We start from the raw sequence: 17,324 nt of genomic DNA on the forward strand, positions 1-17,324 counted from the left end.
CTCGTTAATATGAGACAATATCGTTCGTTGATATAAAAAAAAGTTTTTATCGAATCGCTTCTTCCATAGACATGTTCACTGTGTAAAATAATATACTTGTATTATTTGAACTCTTGCAAAATTTGCATGTTCAGATCTATCCAAGTTTTAATAACAATAGGTTAAATTCTGTTATATCCAAGTCCGTCAAAGAAATAAAAGATATTTTCCGATCCCTGTGCAGTTTATTCTTTTGATAGTGACAACTTTTTTGACAGTTGTCACTATAAAAATCCATCAACATCTTTGCCGACGGAACTCGTACAAAAGAAATTTATAGACTGAAAGGTGTCGAGTTATCCAAAAAAGTTAGACCATCGGAACTGTGGTTTTTCTAGCCTTCCAAATTCGCATTGAATTGCCGTTAAAGAGTCAATGATACATTCATGCTTCGAATTCAAAATTCAGTCTTTTTTTGTAATCAAGGTTATTTATGAAAAAAGTCAGGTGTGTTGGTTTTGGTTTTGCTAGTGAATTTTTCAGGATGAATGCCCTTTGAAGGAATGAATTTGTTGAATCTTGACGTACCTGGTAAAGTTTGGAATTGCCATAGTATTTAAGTCTGTCAAACTTGTCTTTAGACAAATGATTTCCTTGAATTTTGGTTACATCAAAAGACGCCATTAAGTGGGCTGCACTGGATACCATAACTATTCGACAATCGTCACTTCCGCTCTCTTTCATTACTGGTATCAAATGTAACGCTATAAGAAGATGACTTAAGTAGTTTACCTACAACAAAATAAAATGAAATTCCATTGAGCTCATTGTGTTTTGTGCCATATTAACTATGATTGACTATGTTGAGATTATCGCGGGAACATAACGTTCCAACTATTGTACGTTTATTGTCGACGTCGCATTGTCAGTGACGTCGCCTTGGGCGGAAATACGAACTTCTATATAAAATGTAATGGCTGAATAGTTGTTGTTATATCGTTATATCATCTATATTTATGGTGCCTTGACCAATGGATCTCGTAAAATTGAAATCAGTCCGATCGGGGAACAGAAGCGCTGTTACCAGATTATTCCGAAGATTAGATGAAGCAAAGGAGAATTCGAATTTCGACGAAGAAGAAGTTATTGCAACTCTCGGAAAACTAGTGCAAAAACAAACATTGTTTGAGGACTTAAACGAACAAATTCTAAAGTTAACAGAACCGGAAGATGTGGAAAATGAGATAGTGGATTCAGATGAATATTCAGTGGATATGGAAACAAAGATTCGTCACATACGTAAGTTCATACAAAATGTCCAAACACCACAGTCCCGTCATATTGATTCACATACAACAACCCACACTTTAAATCCAGAAACTATACCGTTTGTACCAACGCACAACATAGACAACCCACACAACGCACAGTCGTTTGAGAACCCGTCTGTACAAGCCAGTCATACATTCAACTCACAGCAAAGCACATTTTCGTCAGCTAGTAGTCACCGCCTACCCAAACTTTCGCTTCCAATATTCTTAGGCAACATCTTAGAATGGCAAACTTTCTGGGACTCATATGAGTCGGCCGTACACTTTAACTTGTCACTTACAAATGTACAAAAATTCAATTACTTGAAAGCACAGCTAGAACATGAAGCACAAGATTCTATAGCGGGGTTCGCACTTACAAATGTAAACTACGATGAAGCCGTAAATCTATTAAAAGAGAGGTTCGGTCAACAAGACAAAATCATAAATGCATACATGCAGGCATTATTAGAAATCCCTTCGCCTAGAAATCAGATAACAAGCTTACGAAGCTTTTACGATAAAATGGAAAGTTACGTCAGGGGATTAGAAGCTTTAGGTCAGACACAAGAAACATACGGCACTCTACTTGTTCCAATTATTATGAAGAAATTACCCGGGGAAGTCAGACAACATCTCGCGCGAGAACACAGAATACAAACTTGGGTATTACGGGACCTCCGTAAAAGCCTTTTAGATGAGATCAATATAATGGACGCAGGACAAGAGATAGAGTCGACAAACCATTTGCCCACAACATCGTCTTTCTTTGCCGGAGCGAACTCGGCAAAGTCCAAATCTTTTAAGAATATTGAGACAAGACCTTGCGTTTTCTGTCATGAAATGCACGCACCTACTTATTGCAGTAATATAACCGACACGGAATCCCGCATGGACGTAGTAAAACGAGATAAGTTATGCTTTAACTGCCTTGGTAACCACAGACTTAACGAATGTAAATCTGAGAATACATGTAGATATTGTAACAGAAAACACCATACAAGCTTATGTAATGCCCACAAATCAAACGACATAAAACCAGGTAATGAAGAAAGCGATAGAAATGGAGGTAATACTTCATCGCATACGAATTTCCGCGCAAATGATAACCAGAGTAGCAGCCCGCTAAACCCGCCAAACCCGCCATCTTTGAATTCGACAAACGTTCACCTCGTAAAAGATAGTCATACAACGGAACACGATACTACCATTTTGTATTCAAAATCGAATGAATCACGATCAAATGTACTGTTGAAAACCGCCGTAGCACAAGTTGGAGCGAACCAACACTTTATGGATACGAACATTCTCCTTGACGAAGGAGCACAAAGATCGTTTTTAACGCAGGAAGTAGCGAATAAACTTCACTTACAGATAGAGGGAACAGAAATTACACAGTTATCGGCATTTGAAGGTAAAGAGAAAACCGCGAGACACTTAGAAAACACAACAGTCTACCTGAAAACCGATGCAGGACACGTAATGCCAATCAAAGTACTGATAGTACCTTTCATCGCTATGCCTCTACAAAATCAAATGAGTAACATTGATACGGAATATGAATATTTACGTGGTTTAAAGTTAGCGCACACGATGACAGAGCAAGATTCGTTTGATATATCCTTGCTTGTAGGTGCAGATCACTACTGGGACATTGTAGAAGACCATATTGTACGGGGAAACGGTCCGACCGCCGTGAAATCAAAGATCGGATATTTGCTCTCAGGACCTACATACAGTAAAGAGTTGAACACGTCGAAAGATCACACGCTTAATATTTCACACGTTGCTGTTGAATACAATCCAGAGAAACTTTGGAATTCGGACTCTATAGGAATCAATAGTAAGGAGATCGAAGAAGATAACACATATATTAAAGCCTTCGCTAGGTTAGCATGGAAAGAAAACTCTGATGAATTACCTACAAATTCAACCGTTACGAAAAAAAGGACACAAAACGTCACTACAAACCTCATTAAAACCCCAGATATGTTGAATGGGTACGGAGAAATTATACAAGAACAGAAAGGACGGCGATTCAGGAAGAAGGTGACTGAAACAACAGAAATTTCAAGAAAAGCCAATCCTGATCATCCAGTACATAGGAAATCGAGCACCACTCGTATCAGAATAGTTAACAACTGCAGAAAAAGGAAAAGATGGAAATCCGAATACCATATGTTGTTACGTGAATTTCTTAGGACCAACATAGGAGAAACTACAAGACCGATCGCAAATTATATCCGTTGGAAGTAACACAAACGATGACAAACAATTCTAACGTTCCAATTGATGAACAGGAACATATGGAGAACAGACCGAAACGAAAAGCTAGCCTAAAGGCCCGAGAGACGATACAGAAGTGGATTCACCAGTGATGTCGATGAACATAAACAATTACACGTTTAGTGCAAAGTTGATCTTTATTCTATTTCATGAGAGACTTTAATTGAATTTAATCGCTAAATGTAATTTCCGTTTTTATATGATTTGCTCAGTATTACAAAGAAAAACACAACGCGAGAGACAATTTCAAAGTGATATTATTTATTGATGGACAGTTATTTATCAGTGAAACGATTTATCAATGGACAATTGAGATTTTTATAAAAATTGTGATAATTTTTACTTTTCGCGGCCCCAGTATGTTGAGATTATCGCGGGAACATAACGTTCCAACTATTGTACGTTTATTGTCGACGTCGCATTGTCAGTGACGTCGCCTTGGGCGGAAATACGAACTTCTATATAAAATGTAATGGCTGAATAGTTGTTGTTATATCGTTATATCATCTATAGACTATTTTCGATTTTATAACTAATATAAAAGCGGATACACATCTTTTTTTACAAATTGAAGGCTATTGATCAAAGACGCATATTATTCGATAATAAAAAGGCTTTTAAGTATAACGATTGCTTTAATTGACGATTGGGAAGTCAAATTGTATGTAAGCATTGGTTGTAGTTGATTCAACTACAATTTTGGACAAGGGAAGATGGCTCCAATTTTAAATATTACTTTGACATTTATATTGTTTTTTAGTTAACTGCAAGTAATGAAGTTTTCCTGACAAGTGTAACACCATTTTGTAACTTGAATAACTGAATGTATATTTCATTAATAAGTTTCTCGAAATTTTTGTGGCTAGGATGTTCAGAAATGTATAATTAAGTATTCAAGGTAAAAGGATTATTATGTACAATGCTTTTGTATTGAAAAGGTAGTGATAAACCTTGAAAGATTTAGGTATCAATTCAGTACCATAGGGTTTTGATTGCATTTCATGCAATCTTCACCCAAAAAATATCTCAATACTGACCACTAGTTGTTTTGAATTATAAATCTCTCATTGTCAATTTCTAGATGTTAGTTTCTAGATATGAGACAGATTTAACTGTATATGTTTATCATTGTCTCTATCTCTAGTTCGATGGGATAGATGAGTTCAACAAAATCACTAAATTTTAAATTATTTCGTGAGAAAACATCATCCATAGCGGAAAGTAAAGTCAAAGGATACTGCTAACTTCTTTTCTTTCTAAGAAAGTAACCCTCTAGCAATAAAATCATGATACTTGTATCTTAGTTGGCCATTCGTTTTTTTAAGAAACAACACAGAAGGCCTAATTCTTTCAATCGATATTTAAGTTTGGAATGGGGAATACTTATGTAAAGCGTAGAAATAGTCTTTGATGTTATGTACTATAACATATCTCTGGAATTGTTTAGTATCCACATTATCAATCTATGAATATATCTCGCTCTTGCAAAACTCTGATTCTTGTCCGGATGTTGATATTCTTGGGGTTTTATAATTTCTTCAACGGTTTCATATTTGTTTTATTTTCACATATTGTGGCCGAAAGTATCAATGAAGAGAAACTAGTTGTCGAAATTGTTATCTGTTAAAGTAAATTGTATACCGCTAATGTTTTAACAGAAATAATTGTAAAGTGTTTCAAACTGAAAATACATTAAAATCAAATATTTTGTCTTGAATGCAGAAGTCAACTATGCCATATTACAACTTCGTTTAAACTTCTATGTCTTGACATGTCGTGTTGCGTTTGCCTCGGTTTAATTTGTGCAATGTTTCTTCTGTTTTGGTTATTTTGTTTTTTTCTCAATATCTAGGTTTAATTGTACTGTTGTCTTTGCCTAGTTAAAGTTGTTTATTGTCCAAGGTGTTGATTTGTCTTTTTAGACTTGCAGTTTTTTGTATTCCCTTATATATTCTCCCCTTTTTGTAGAAATTATGTGCAATGAAATATTACCTGGAACATAAGTTCGTTTTCATCTTCTGTATACGCTGTAACGATAAAAAAAAAATATTCGTTTCAAACAAGAAAGTGTCCACAGTACACGGATGCCCCACTCGCACTATCATTTTCTGTGTTTAGTGGAACGTGAAATTGGAATAAATTCTCTAATTTGGCATTAAAACTAGAATGATCTTATCAAAGGGAAAATGTATACTAAGTTTCAAGTTGATTGGACTTCTACTTTATCAAAAACTACCTTGACCAAAAACTTTAACCTGAAATTTGCACTATCATTTTTTATGTTCAGTGGACCGTGAAATTGGGGTCAAAACTATAATTTGGCATTAAAATGAGAAAGATCATATCATAGGGCACATGTATATTAAGTTTCAAGTTAATTGGACTTCAACTTCATCAAAAACTACCTTGACCAAACACTTTAACCTGAAGCGGGACAGACGGACGAACGAACGGACAAACGGACGCACAGACCAGAAAACATAATGCCCCTCTACTATCGTAGGTGCCAAGGGCATAGAAATATATGTAAGATGTTTATAAATCCAAATTGCAGTCTTGCGTTCATGTTCTTTTCTAATTCGCTATGAATGTGAGTTTTCAGACCGAAGTTCGATGGTTCTCTCCAGTCACTCCGGCTTCCTTCACCAATAAAAAAAATATCTAGCCAAGTAGATGTACAATATACCAGCAAGCAATCAATCAATCCAAATAGTTTATCAATGGTTAACAGCAGATCAATTGACAAACAAGCAACATTACATATTGCGCAACGAAAGAGATAGCCTTATTAGAAATATCATAGCATAAGGAACATTAATCTTTGTACCAAGTTTCAAATTAATTTGATTTCATAAAAACGTCCTTGACCAAAAACGTTAAACTAAAACTTTAACCTGAACCGGGACAGACGAACAGACAGATTTACCTATTGGTTTTCTTATATCCAAAATAAGAGTGCTCTATGATTTTGACAGGAGAAAACGTGGGAATATAATAACAGTTACTTTTCCGGACTACCTAATAAAACTTTTCTTTTGTGGGGAAAAAAGTGCAAGTAATAATTGTACATTTATGTGTACATCCGACTAATTGTTAGTGCAGTTTTGTTATCTTCTTTTTTATTTCCAAATGTTTCTGTCTAATGTCTTTCTTCACGATTTCCGATATTCCGTTTCCCTCAGATTACAAACGCTGGCAACAACCTTACACCCGGTTATCCTTCATTCTATGCAACAACGTTTGTAACGGTAATTTTGATTGGACAATGTCATTAATTTTCATGGCAACACGCGTCGCCAGTAAACTTAATTTGCGACCATCAAATCACCAATTGATGTCGTCGGAGCTTATCTCCTAAATGGACAACTCTGACAAATCGACATTCGAAGACTATAATTCAGAAACATTATGATCATATAGGCAACAAGTTCTGATTGCTTACTTTGGACCTTTATTAAAACATTTTAAGTTATCTCTGCATAATCATGTATTTTTTAATCGACCTTTATTGGCAAAATTGAATTTGCATGGCACGCATAGTATGAACCACGGAGTTATAAGCTTTATATCTTTGGGGATTTGATCCTGTCAATCCGCCCGGTCTCGCTACGTGTGAAGTTTGTGTTACTCATATTTTTATAATGATTTGAATATTCAAAATGGCTTGTCAAGATATGGACATCGGGGAATGACTAGATACTAATTTCTAACATTTTTATTAAGTCATTTCGATAATTCGACAGATATTATTTTCTTTGATCAAAGTTCTGTTTTCTGTTACCTTTGTGAAGGTTCTTTTTGTTTGTCATGAAACTCTTGGTAGCACGGTAGGATTTGCATTCCGGAATTAAGGTTACTATTTTGTGTATCCTTCTCAAGTCAATGTATCTGAACAGTGTGATTGGGAAAAAATACAGTATCAACTGAACATATATTCCCAAACTGGTATAGAACTTTAAGAAACAATTTTACATACAGGTCAAACAGAATTTTTGAGAATATTTTAAAATTTTGTATTCACTTCATGATAAAAACATTAAAGCACAAGTGGACTAAGGTTTTAAAGATAGCAAAAAAAGTAAACGGCCATAACAAATATTTAAATTCATTTGTGAATATCATTATGAAAGTACTTCAGTTTACTGTTTATTTAGAATTTTGAGCGGTGTTAGAAAGTGGTGAATATTCTAAAAAGACTATTATTATCTCTATGGGCAAGGAAATACTACCGTGCTACCTCTTCGGTTAAATACTAGTATACCATAGTTATTTGTTTGTTTTCGAAGTCATTTCTTATGCTTCTTATTCATACCTTGCTCATGCATAGCTATACCGGCATTACAGATGAGAGTGTGAAGCTTTCTCCCTGATGACTTGTATTCATCAATGAAACGTTTGGTCGACTTTAATGAACTAAGGTCAAGCTGCATAAATTCTATATTTAGATCCCTATCTTGAATTATTCCTTCGGTTCCTCTGTCTTTCTCTGCTTGATATTCTGCTTTGATTTTGTTAATGGCCTAGAAATAAGAGTATCTTTAAAACAGACATCCGACGTATTTAAATTTGAGTACATGTTTTTTTTTTAAACGCGGAAATCTCACATGCGTAGGTGCGTTCAAAGTCATTTACGTTCGTACAACAAAGTTTACATTAAAAATTATATAATTGTCCCGAATAAACAGCTGCCATGGATGCAAAGAGCTATTGGAGAAAAAAATATTTTAATAAAAATATAAATCTTTGTAACATCTTGCTTTCCATCACGATATAATTAACGAGACGTTTTTTTAATCACAACTAAATCACCCACCATGACAGCATTTTGTCCAATCACAGAAAGGTTTTTCAAGCATGCGTATTTTGTTGTCATAGTTAAGCGTCCTCAAGTTCAAAGGGCACAAACCGAAACTATACCGACTACGTCGGAAAAAAGGTCATTGAAACAGTGTTCCCTTTTCTCTACCCTATACTAGACTATCTCAAACTGTTACGTATTAAGCTAAACCATTCTGAACTTTGGTACGTTACAGACTCTCATGTCAGTGATGAGTCTTTTGTAGACGAAACGTGCGTCTAACGTACACTATTTTAATACATTTTTATATGATGAGATTATTTATATAATGTTTTGTGCAAAAACATATGAATGAACAAGAATGTGTCCTCAGTACACGAATGCCCCACTCGCACTTTCATTTTCTATGTTCAGTGGACCGTGACATTGTGATAGAAACTCTAATTTGGCATTAAAATTAGAAAGATCATATCATAGGGAACATGTGTACTAAGTTTGAAGTTGATTGGACTTCAACTTCATCAAAAACTACCTTGACCAAAAACTTTAACCTGAAGCGGGACAGACGGACGAACGGACGGACGGACGAACGCTTTGAACAATTACTAACAACATTATTTAATAATATCCGGGATAAGTACAACATAGACTTAACTACGCTTCCAGCGAATATCAAATTTAAACATTTGTTTTGTTATTACAGCAAGCTTGTTTCTAACTTTATTTTGAACTGTTTTGCCATCAGACAATCTGTGATCAACTGTTAACGTGCCTCGCTATAATTTGCGTGTAAATTTGAACTATATTTATTCATTTATTTTATTTTTAACAATGTATATATATACGATAATTGTTTGTTATAATTCAGGTTGCACTTAAATATTAAAATATTCATTTATTATGCCCTACCTACGATAGTAGAGGGGCATTATGTTTTCTGGTCTGTGCGTCCGTTCGTCCGTTCGTCAAAGCGTTCACAAAACAGCAAGAGATGGGATTCGTCCTCTATTGATTGAGGCTTGCACATTTTACAAAGGCGTTGGTCAAATGGCACATTACGAAATCTGCCCTTTTCGATCTCTAAAGGGTAAGTTCCGCTTCGCATTCGGGCTATTACTGATCGTTGTTGTCTTGATAAACACTTTTTCAAGTATGGCTCTTCATTGTAGTCAGTTTTATGTTTTTAAATGTTCGTAATTTAGGCATATCTTCCAATGCATTTAGCCATTCCTGTTGATGCAGTTCAACGAGTTTGTTCTTAACACAAGATATGATATGAGCTGTTGGTCGTCGTTCTGAGTTTTGATTGAAATAAAATGTATCACAATCACAAATTAATGACGCTTTAGATTATAATGTAATAACTATGGTTTCATACTTCAACAGAAATAAAAAAAAACAACGAACAGTTTTATATTGGGTATCCTTTAATCAGTTTGATACTGATTTTAGGACGTAAAACTTGAAATAAAACCTGACCAGTAATATGAACTGCATAGCACATTCGTAATCATGTATCACTATGAAAACTATTTTATATTATGTCTACCTCATTTGCTCTTTCTTCAGAACGACAAGCAACGACAACTTTGGCACCAAGGAAAGCTATCCATTTGGCTGTTTCATATCCAATACCTGTAATTATAAATAAACAATAAAAATATGATCCTTGGTGAACTTGGGTGTGTAAGTGTACCTTTTGTGTTCTCCTTATGAATCTACGAATGTATACAATGCAGATTTTCATTTTGAAAGTGTTTTTTAGTTACCAGCTTAGATTATTCAGCATAACTCTATGTCTTGCAGATAGCACAAATGACATCAATTTAATTTATTAAAATGGATTAAAGGATAAACAATTATTTCCGAATTTCCTTCTTGTCATTTGAGTCGGATTTATGTTAATATTTTCATTTCCCATGTCAGCACTAAGTCATCAATGAATAGCAAAATTCGGTTCATATCAAACGAAACACAGCAATTAGATATTCACTTCATTCTTTCAACAGAAACAATAATTTTGTACTCTTCATAAGTTCAGAATGACTTCATATTCCAAATCAAGTTGCTTTTGATATTTGAGAAATTTGTTTATACATTAGAAATCTAAAACGGGTTCACAAATAATATACGAAGGTCTTGAAGTATAAATTGTTAGTACTGACGTTCTTTATCATCTTATTAATGTGTTATAATATTCTTTAATTTATCTTTATGAATATTAATTTTACTGTTTAGTCTGGGTCTTTTGTGGTATCCATTTGACGAAGCTCTGTACTTCTACATCCCGTCATATGTTATTGCTTGATGATAAATTTTGTATTCTAGTCTTTCATTTTTGCATGGACTATATACCTTTTAATGTTTCGTTGTTACAATGACGTGACTTTGTACTAAAACATTCCGTCATTGTTGTTCTTTGTATTCTTATCTTTCATTTTGGCTAATATGCTTTTCTATGTGTCTTTTTGTGATCTTTGTTACATAAAATGGGCTCTGTACTTGTACATCCTCTCATTGTGTTATTGTGCCACGGTAATGTTGTTTACATATTTGTTTGTTTTTATTATAGTGATAAAGATAATAACACAATGATGACTGCTGTATCCCTATTTTTGGACATTCATATTTTGTTCACACATCGTTGTCAATATAACGGAATTAAATGCGACTGTCATACAAGTGATAGCTTTAGCTAGCTATAAACCCAGGTTCCTCCACCATTTTCTATATTAAAAAATGCTTGTACCAAGTCAAGAATATGGCAGTTGTTATCCATTCGTTTGATGTGTTTGAGCTTTTGATTTTGCCATTTAATTAGGGACTTTCCTTTTTGTGCTTTCCTCGGGGTTCATTATTTTTGTGATTTCGATACACAGTGATATTGTAGTTTGTCAGAATAAGTGTGCAAATGAAGTTGCATTTACCAGCTGCAGCTTCATATTGTTAATTATTAAAAGTGTGTTTTGCCAGGATAGTGACGTTTATATCCTGTATAATGATCTTAAAGATTTTACATTATAAGTTCTATGGACCTTCGAACCGAGTCGGTCTGTTAGATTCATATGAATAAAACAATTAATTGTGTTAACATTTTGTCTGATATCTTTCTTTGGTCATTGATTAAAATGTCAACATCGTTACTTCTTTAGTACCTTATAACCGATTCCACTATTTTCAACCACATAAGTTTATAATTTGCAAATGTTTATATTTTGTTATACCCTCACCATATGCAGCTTAATTATATTGCCTTTATAAACTTTTTGTTCACCATTTCATATGGATTTTTTTGGTGCTAAATCACAGTAATCATTGTAATGACAGATGTTAAACAATACGATGATCGATGTAAAAACCTTTATTCATTTTTGATCCTTGATAAAACCTTAAATTTTATTAGTGAATGGAAAGCTATCGTTGAATACTCTAGCAGACCATTTAAACGGTTTTAATGGTTGACCGTTATGGAATAACCGTTTCACAGATAATATCGGATATGTTCCTTACGTCATAACTATAATACCCTTTCCCTTTTCATGAATGTGACCTACAGAATCAGACTATTTACCGGATTTGTAATAACATAAGCAACATGACGGGTGCCACATGTGGAGCAGGATCTGCTTACCATTCCGGATTACCTGATATCACCCCAAGTTTTTGGTGAGGTTGGTGTTGCTTAGACTTTAGTTTTCTATTTTGTTTCTTCTGTACTATTATCTGTCTGTTTGTCTTTTTATTTTTAGCAATGGCGTTGTCAGTTTATTTTCTCATTTTTGACTCATCCTCTGGTATCTTTCGGCCATCTTTCAAATTAAGGAAACGTTTATTGAAAGTGTCGATATTAATACGAGCACTTGCTTAAACTTCTGGAGGTGTAAAAAAACACAGATATAATACCCTACAATTTAAAAAAAATAAATAAAAGAGAAATAGTCAAGTTGGCTTTTTATAAGCATCTTACATGATGAAAAATGGAAGAGCATAAAAATAAAATCTCATCGAAGTCGAGTAAACAATACTTCAATAGAGTTGTGCAAAAAAACAATTGCAAATAAGTAATAAAAATTATTGAAGTCAGTTTAAAGCTATAAAGATGGTTTGACAAAAACGATATGACGAAAATTAAGTTAAAGTGTATGTCTACTTCTAATTACAGAATAATGCATGCCAGAGATTAAAAGACACTCAGAGAAATACAGAGAAAGCAGATGGATATATACCTAGAATAATTATAGACGAAATGCGACGAAGAATTTGTGATTTTCGGCTTAAAAAGATGATAATTTTTATTTTTATGAGAATTTAAATTTCTTGTCACTATTTCGTATAAATTTGATAACTTCCTTATTAAAACCCCACCACTCAGAAAACGTAATCAAAGGACAGATTTTCATTGCATGGCCAAGAAATAAACTTCAAATTATTCAATGTCAATTAAGGATTGATTCCTATTTCATATAATATTTCTAAGTTTTACAGGGCGTATACTTGTGCGATTGATGTGTGGTTGTAATGTTTAAGTTAAACTTGTACGTTATTGCCCCCCCCCCCCCTCCACACACACACACACACACACAAAGTTAAAAATGTATAAAGGAATTACCATTCAATTCATGAAAATCAAACTTGGTATGTAGTTGCATAATGCATTTTGTAATGGCTTGGGTGTTTCATGTGGCAAAATTAGGTCATACTGGCCCTGACTTTGACCTTTGAACCCTATGATAGTAAATCCTTACCAAAACTGAGTCCAGTGCTTATCTTTCGAACCGTCAATTTAAGGCTAATCAAACTTGGTATACAAGTGCACAATAGCCTTGTGGTGTCATATTTCAATCTCGGTCCACGCTGCCTTTCTTTTTTACCTTTAAACTATTTGATGGCTAAATCGTGTCGGGTCATTTCTTTTGTACAGTATAACTGTTGTTAGACAATATTAGAATGCAGTTACATCATGGACTGAGGTGTGTCACAATTACCTTGACCTTCACCTTTGACTTCTATGATAGTAAGTATTGTGTCTTATTTAAATCCTGCACATAATTGATGTACCATAGAACTGAGGTCGACCAAACTTTATATGTTAATGCATAATTAAATGGAGAGATGTGTTGTGTATGAATGTCAAGACATTTTAACCTTGATCTCTGACCCCTACGATAGTATATAAATAACACATAGCTGAGAGGGTGATAGAGCAGATTGGTACTCCAAGAAAACATTGTCAACCGCGGCGAAGCCAAGGTTGAGAATGTCTTTTCGAGGGGTTCCAATCTGATCTATCACCCTCTCAGCTATGTGTTATCTAATTTATTATACTCAATGTCCTATCATTATTGACTTTTACAGATTACTTTTATTTTAAACGTATTTTCTATGACGTCACGTTCATAACAACGTTATGGGCATTAGAAGAAAAAAAGTCAAGCAAGATGTTTTATTTTATTTATTTATTTTAACAGTCGATGAAAAAATCTGAGCCATAACGTTAAACTTAACCATTATATTTGATTCCTTGATGTAATTTCAATTCATTGTTCTTTGAATCATCGATTTCTGATTGGTCTAGACGAGAGGGTAACATTAAAAAAAAATTGTCACCCGCTCACCCATGTGATAGAGTAAATTGACACACTCGTCTTAGCCAATCAAAATATGGCATTTTAACGTGAAGTATAATAATAAATATTGTCTGGATTGTTTCCTGCAAATAACTTTTGATCCATAGACATTTGTATAATGATGCATCAGGGAAGAAGGGGTATTGTCATATATCAAGGTCATGTCACTCTGGCATGTCTGGGGTGGGTGGAAAAGGGTGAAAAATGGTGTCCTACATTTTTTTATTTTTTTAGTTGTAATCTCTGTCCTGTTTTTTTCCCACTCTATTCGGTCCTTCTTTTTATTAGTTTATACATTTTTTACAGAAATTGTTGTTTTTAAAGCGATTTAAAAAAACTAAAATGTATATATAATATAATAAAAAACAATACATAGTCAATCATTGTCATTTAGAACATTCAAACAAAGGGTTAGTCCAAATAATTATGACGTCTGGCAAGGCTATTTTTTTTTTGGACGAAAGTAGGAAGGCGTCCAAAAATGACGTCTGGCAAGGTTGTTTGGGTTTTTTTTGGACGCCTTCCTACTACGACGTAGAAAGGCTTCCAAAAAAAGCTTTCCCAGACGTCATAATTATTTAATTATGACGTCTGGCAAGGACCAGACTCAAGCTAGCGACCAATTCTAGCGACCAATCAAGCTAGCGACCAATTCTAGCGACCACTAAAGAACACAATGAGAATCAGCTTTTTAAAGAATCATATTGTGGTATATGTGAAAACCGAAAAACCCCATTAAGATCAAACGTTCTATCAAATAGAAATTCTAGCTACTAGCACGGAATATATTTTATCGTCCACCAAAGTTAGCAGTAAGAATAAGCTTGTCAAATAATCATATTGCGGTATGTGTGTAAACCACAAAACACCATTACGATAAAACGTTCTGTTATAGAAATTCTAACGGAATATGTTAATTTTTCAACGACTTAACTTGACAAGAGTTGCCAAGCATTAGAAGTGGAATTGGAACAAACCTAAACCAGTGACGTCTGTTAATGACCGAACTTACTATCTTAATGTCTATATGTTTATCAGCCTGTCTATGTGTATACTAGTCTGTCTTTCTGTTCGCCAGTTTTTCTATATGTCCCCTAGTCTTCTTACATTTTAACATGTGCCACTAAGTGTCAAATTGATCTGACTACAACTTCATCTTTAACTACATTAATTTACATGAGCGGACGAATAGATAAAAGGAAAAACGAACGAACAAAGGAATGAACGAAAACACAAATCTGAGAATACATGCAGTGCTTTACTGTCATAGGTCGACTTACATTTTCCCTGTAGTGCTATGTATATTCTTGCAAATAAACAAAATACGAGAAAAAAAAAACCAATATATGCTGTAGCGTAACTAGTTCACTGGCTATCCATACATTCGATCGGCATTTCAAATATCCTGTAGTGTTACAGTTTTTTTGTTAGAAAAATAAATTGTCACGTCTATTTCCTATACTGAAAGTATATAGAATACTAGTAGCAAGTAACAAGCTGTGGGAGTGTATTTCATACATAAAATTAGTACATTTATATGAAAGTAAAATATGCGTGTTCTGCAATCCGAAACGTAATGTGGAATTTTTATGCTCCAATTTCTGTTTCTCCCGCAAGCTCAATTCTACGTCATTAATATTAGGTCATTCGATTCTAACAGGATAACAGTCTAATAACATTATAAGATATTAAACCAATTACTGTTTCTTTGAGATCTTCAACAAAATATCGTATAGTGAGCAATCTCAAGACGACTGACCCGTTTGTTGCATGTTAATTATCATTTTTATTATCATTCATCATCTATGATTGACATTTTATTACATCACAAGAAACCAATGCTATTTTAAAACTAATACGGAAAATGTAGATAAACGCCGCTAATATAAACAATGACACAACTTTTATAAAATGTTTGCAAATGCCTGCGTCCGTCTGTCCGTCGTAAACATGGTACAGCATATTATCCAAAATCATAAGACGACGGGCGTATCATTTATTTATTTGAAATTTCAAGAGCAATCTGTCCTTTGTGTGTCTTTTGGTTATTAAAAGAGTTGCAAAACTTGATTTTTCTCGGATATTGATCATAATGTAAAATCATTTTGATAGACATCTTTAATTTTCGTTAATATAAATCGCTGAATGTGTTTTCTTCTCGATAATATTTCTTTCACTATTCTACACCAGATCTTTCACGAATAATGGGCATACCAATGTGACTTTTCTTTCATTTGTTTTTTGGTACGTGTATATCAAATGATAGCCATGGGATTGGCAATCAAACCATATCTTCTTGTTCGATAGGTAGACTTTATATTTCTGTTTATGTTCATCGAAAAAGCAAAATAACTAGTTTTTAACACCAGATAAAAGCATTTGCATCTCCTCAACCCTTTTAAGTTCCACGACACAGTGGATTAAGAACACGGCCAAAATGACAATCGTAAAAGGCTTGACTCACCAGAACCAATTCAATAGCACATGTAACCGGTGCACATGTATACGAATATTTTATCAGTATGATTTCTGGAATATAACATAAATCAAAGTAAAGAAAAAAAAAGAATCATGCGTTACATAACCATACGCACCTTACAGATACCACACGAATTTTATCTACGATCTACAAACACAATCTGTTAACTAAACTACAGTGACTTCAGAACTAAAAGAACAATTCAAAGATTTTTCAACTAAATATTTATAGGTACTTGTTATATAAAAGAATGACCATGCAGTCTGAAAACAAACTTGGAGTAAATTTCTAAAATGTGAAATATTAGATGCTGAACAATTTCTTTATCTGCATACGGGGTATATATCTCACAATTGTTACTATATTCCCGTGCTTGTATTTCCTATCATGATTTTTCTTGATAGAGGTCTGCTGCTAACAAGGAAGCTATTAAACCATGCGTTTCAAATGGTGAATTGGAAAGTATCCCTCCGTAAGTTTTACGGACGCTATCACGAGTTGGTTGACCGTTATGGAATAACCGTTTCACAAATGATATCGGATATGTTCCTTACGTCGTAACTACAATCCCCTTCCGTTTTATGATTGTGACCTCCCGAATATGACTATTTACCTGATTTTTTTATCACATAGGCAACTTACATGTGGAGCAGGATCTGTTTACCCTTCCGGAGCCTCTTAGATCACCATTTATTTTAGTGGGGTTCGTGTTGCATATTCTTTAGTTTTCTATGTTGTGTCATGTGTACTATTGTTTGTCTATTTGTCTTTTTTCTTTTTAGCCATGTTGTTGTCAGTTTATTTTCGCTCTATGAGTTTGACTGTCCCTTTGGTATATTTCGTCC

The 17,324-nt window shown here is 34.1% G+C and overlaps 1 protein-coding gene across 2 annotated transcripts in view; it reads right to left on the minus strand.

The window, feature by feature from the left end:
• The window catches only part of LOC134687025 (retinol dehydrogenase 12-like), a 90,075-nt gene that overhangs the window by 5,504 nt on the left and 67,247 nt on the right, over positions 1–17,324 (minus strand). For both annotated transcript variants that reach the window (XM_063546949.1, XM_063546948.1), the window contains 4 exons: positions 9,923–10,008; positions 7,888–8,095; positions 5,568–5,602; positions 568–771 (listed from right to left, as the gene is read on the minus strand). In XM_063546949.1, coding sequence (XP_063403019.1) covers positions 568–771; positions 5,568–5,602; positions 7,888–8,095; positions 9,923–10,008 — 533 coding nt within the window. The remainder of the gene's footprint in view (positions 1–567; positions 772–5,567; positions 5,603–7,887; positions 8,096–9,922; positions 10,009–17,324) is intronic.

This window comes from Mytilus trossulus, chromosome 10 (assembly GCF_036588685.1).
Source record: "Mytilus trossulus isolate FHL-02 chromosome 10, PNRI_Mtr1.1.1.hap1, whole genome shotgun sequence".
NCBI classification, from domain to species: Eukaryota; Metazoa; Mollusca; class Bivalvia; order Mytilida; family Mytilidae; genus Mytilus; species Mytilus trossulus.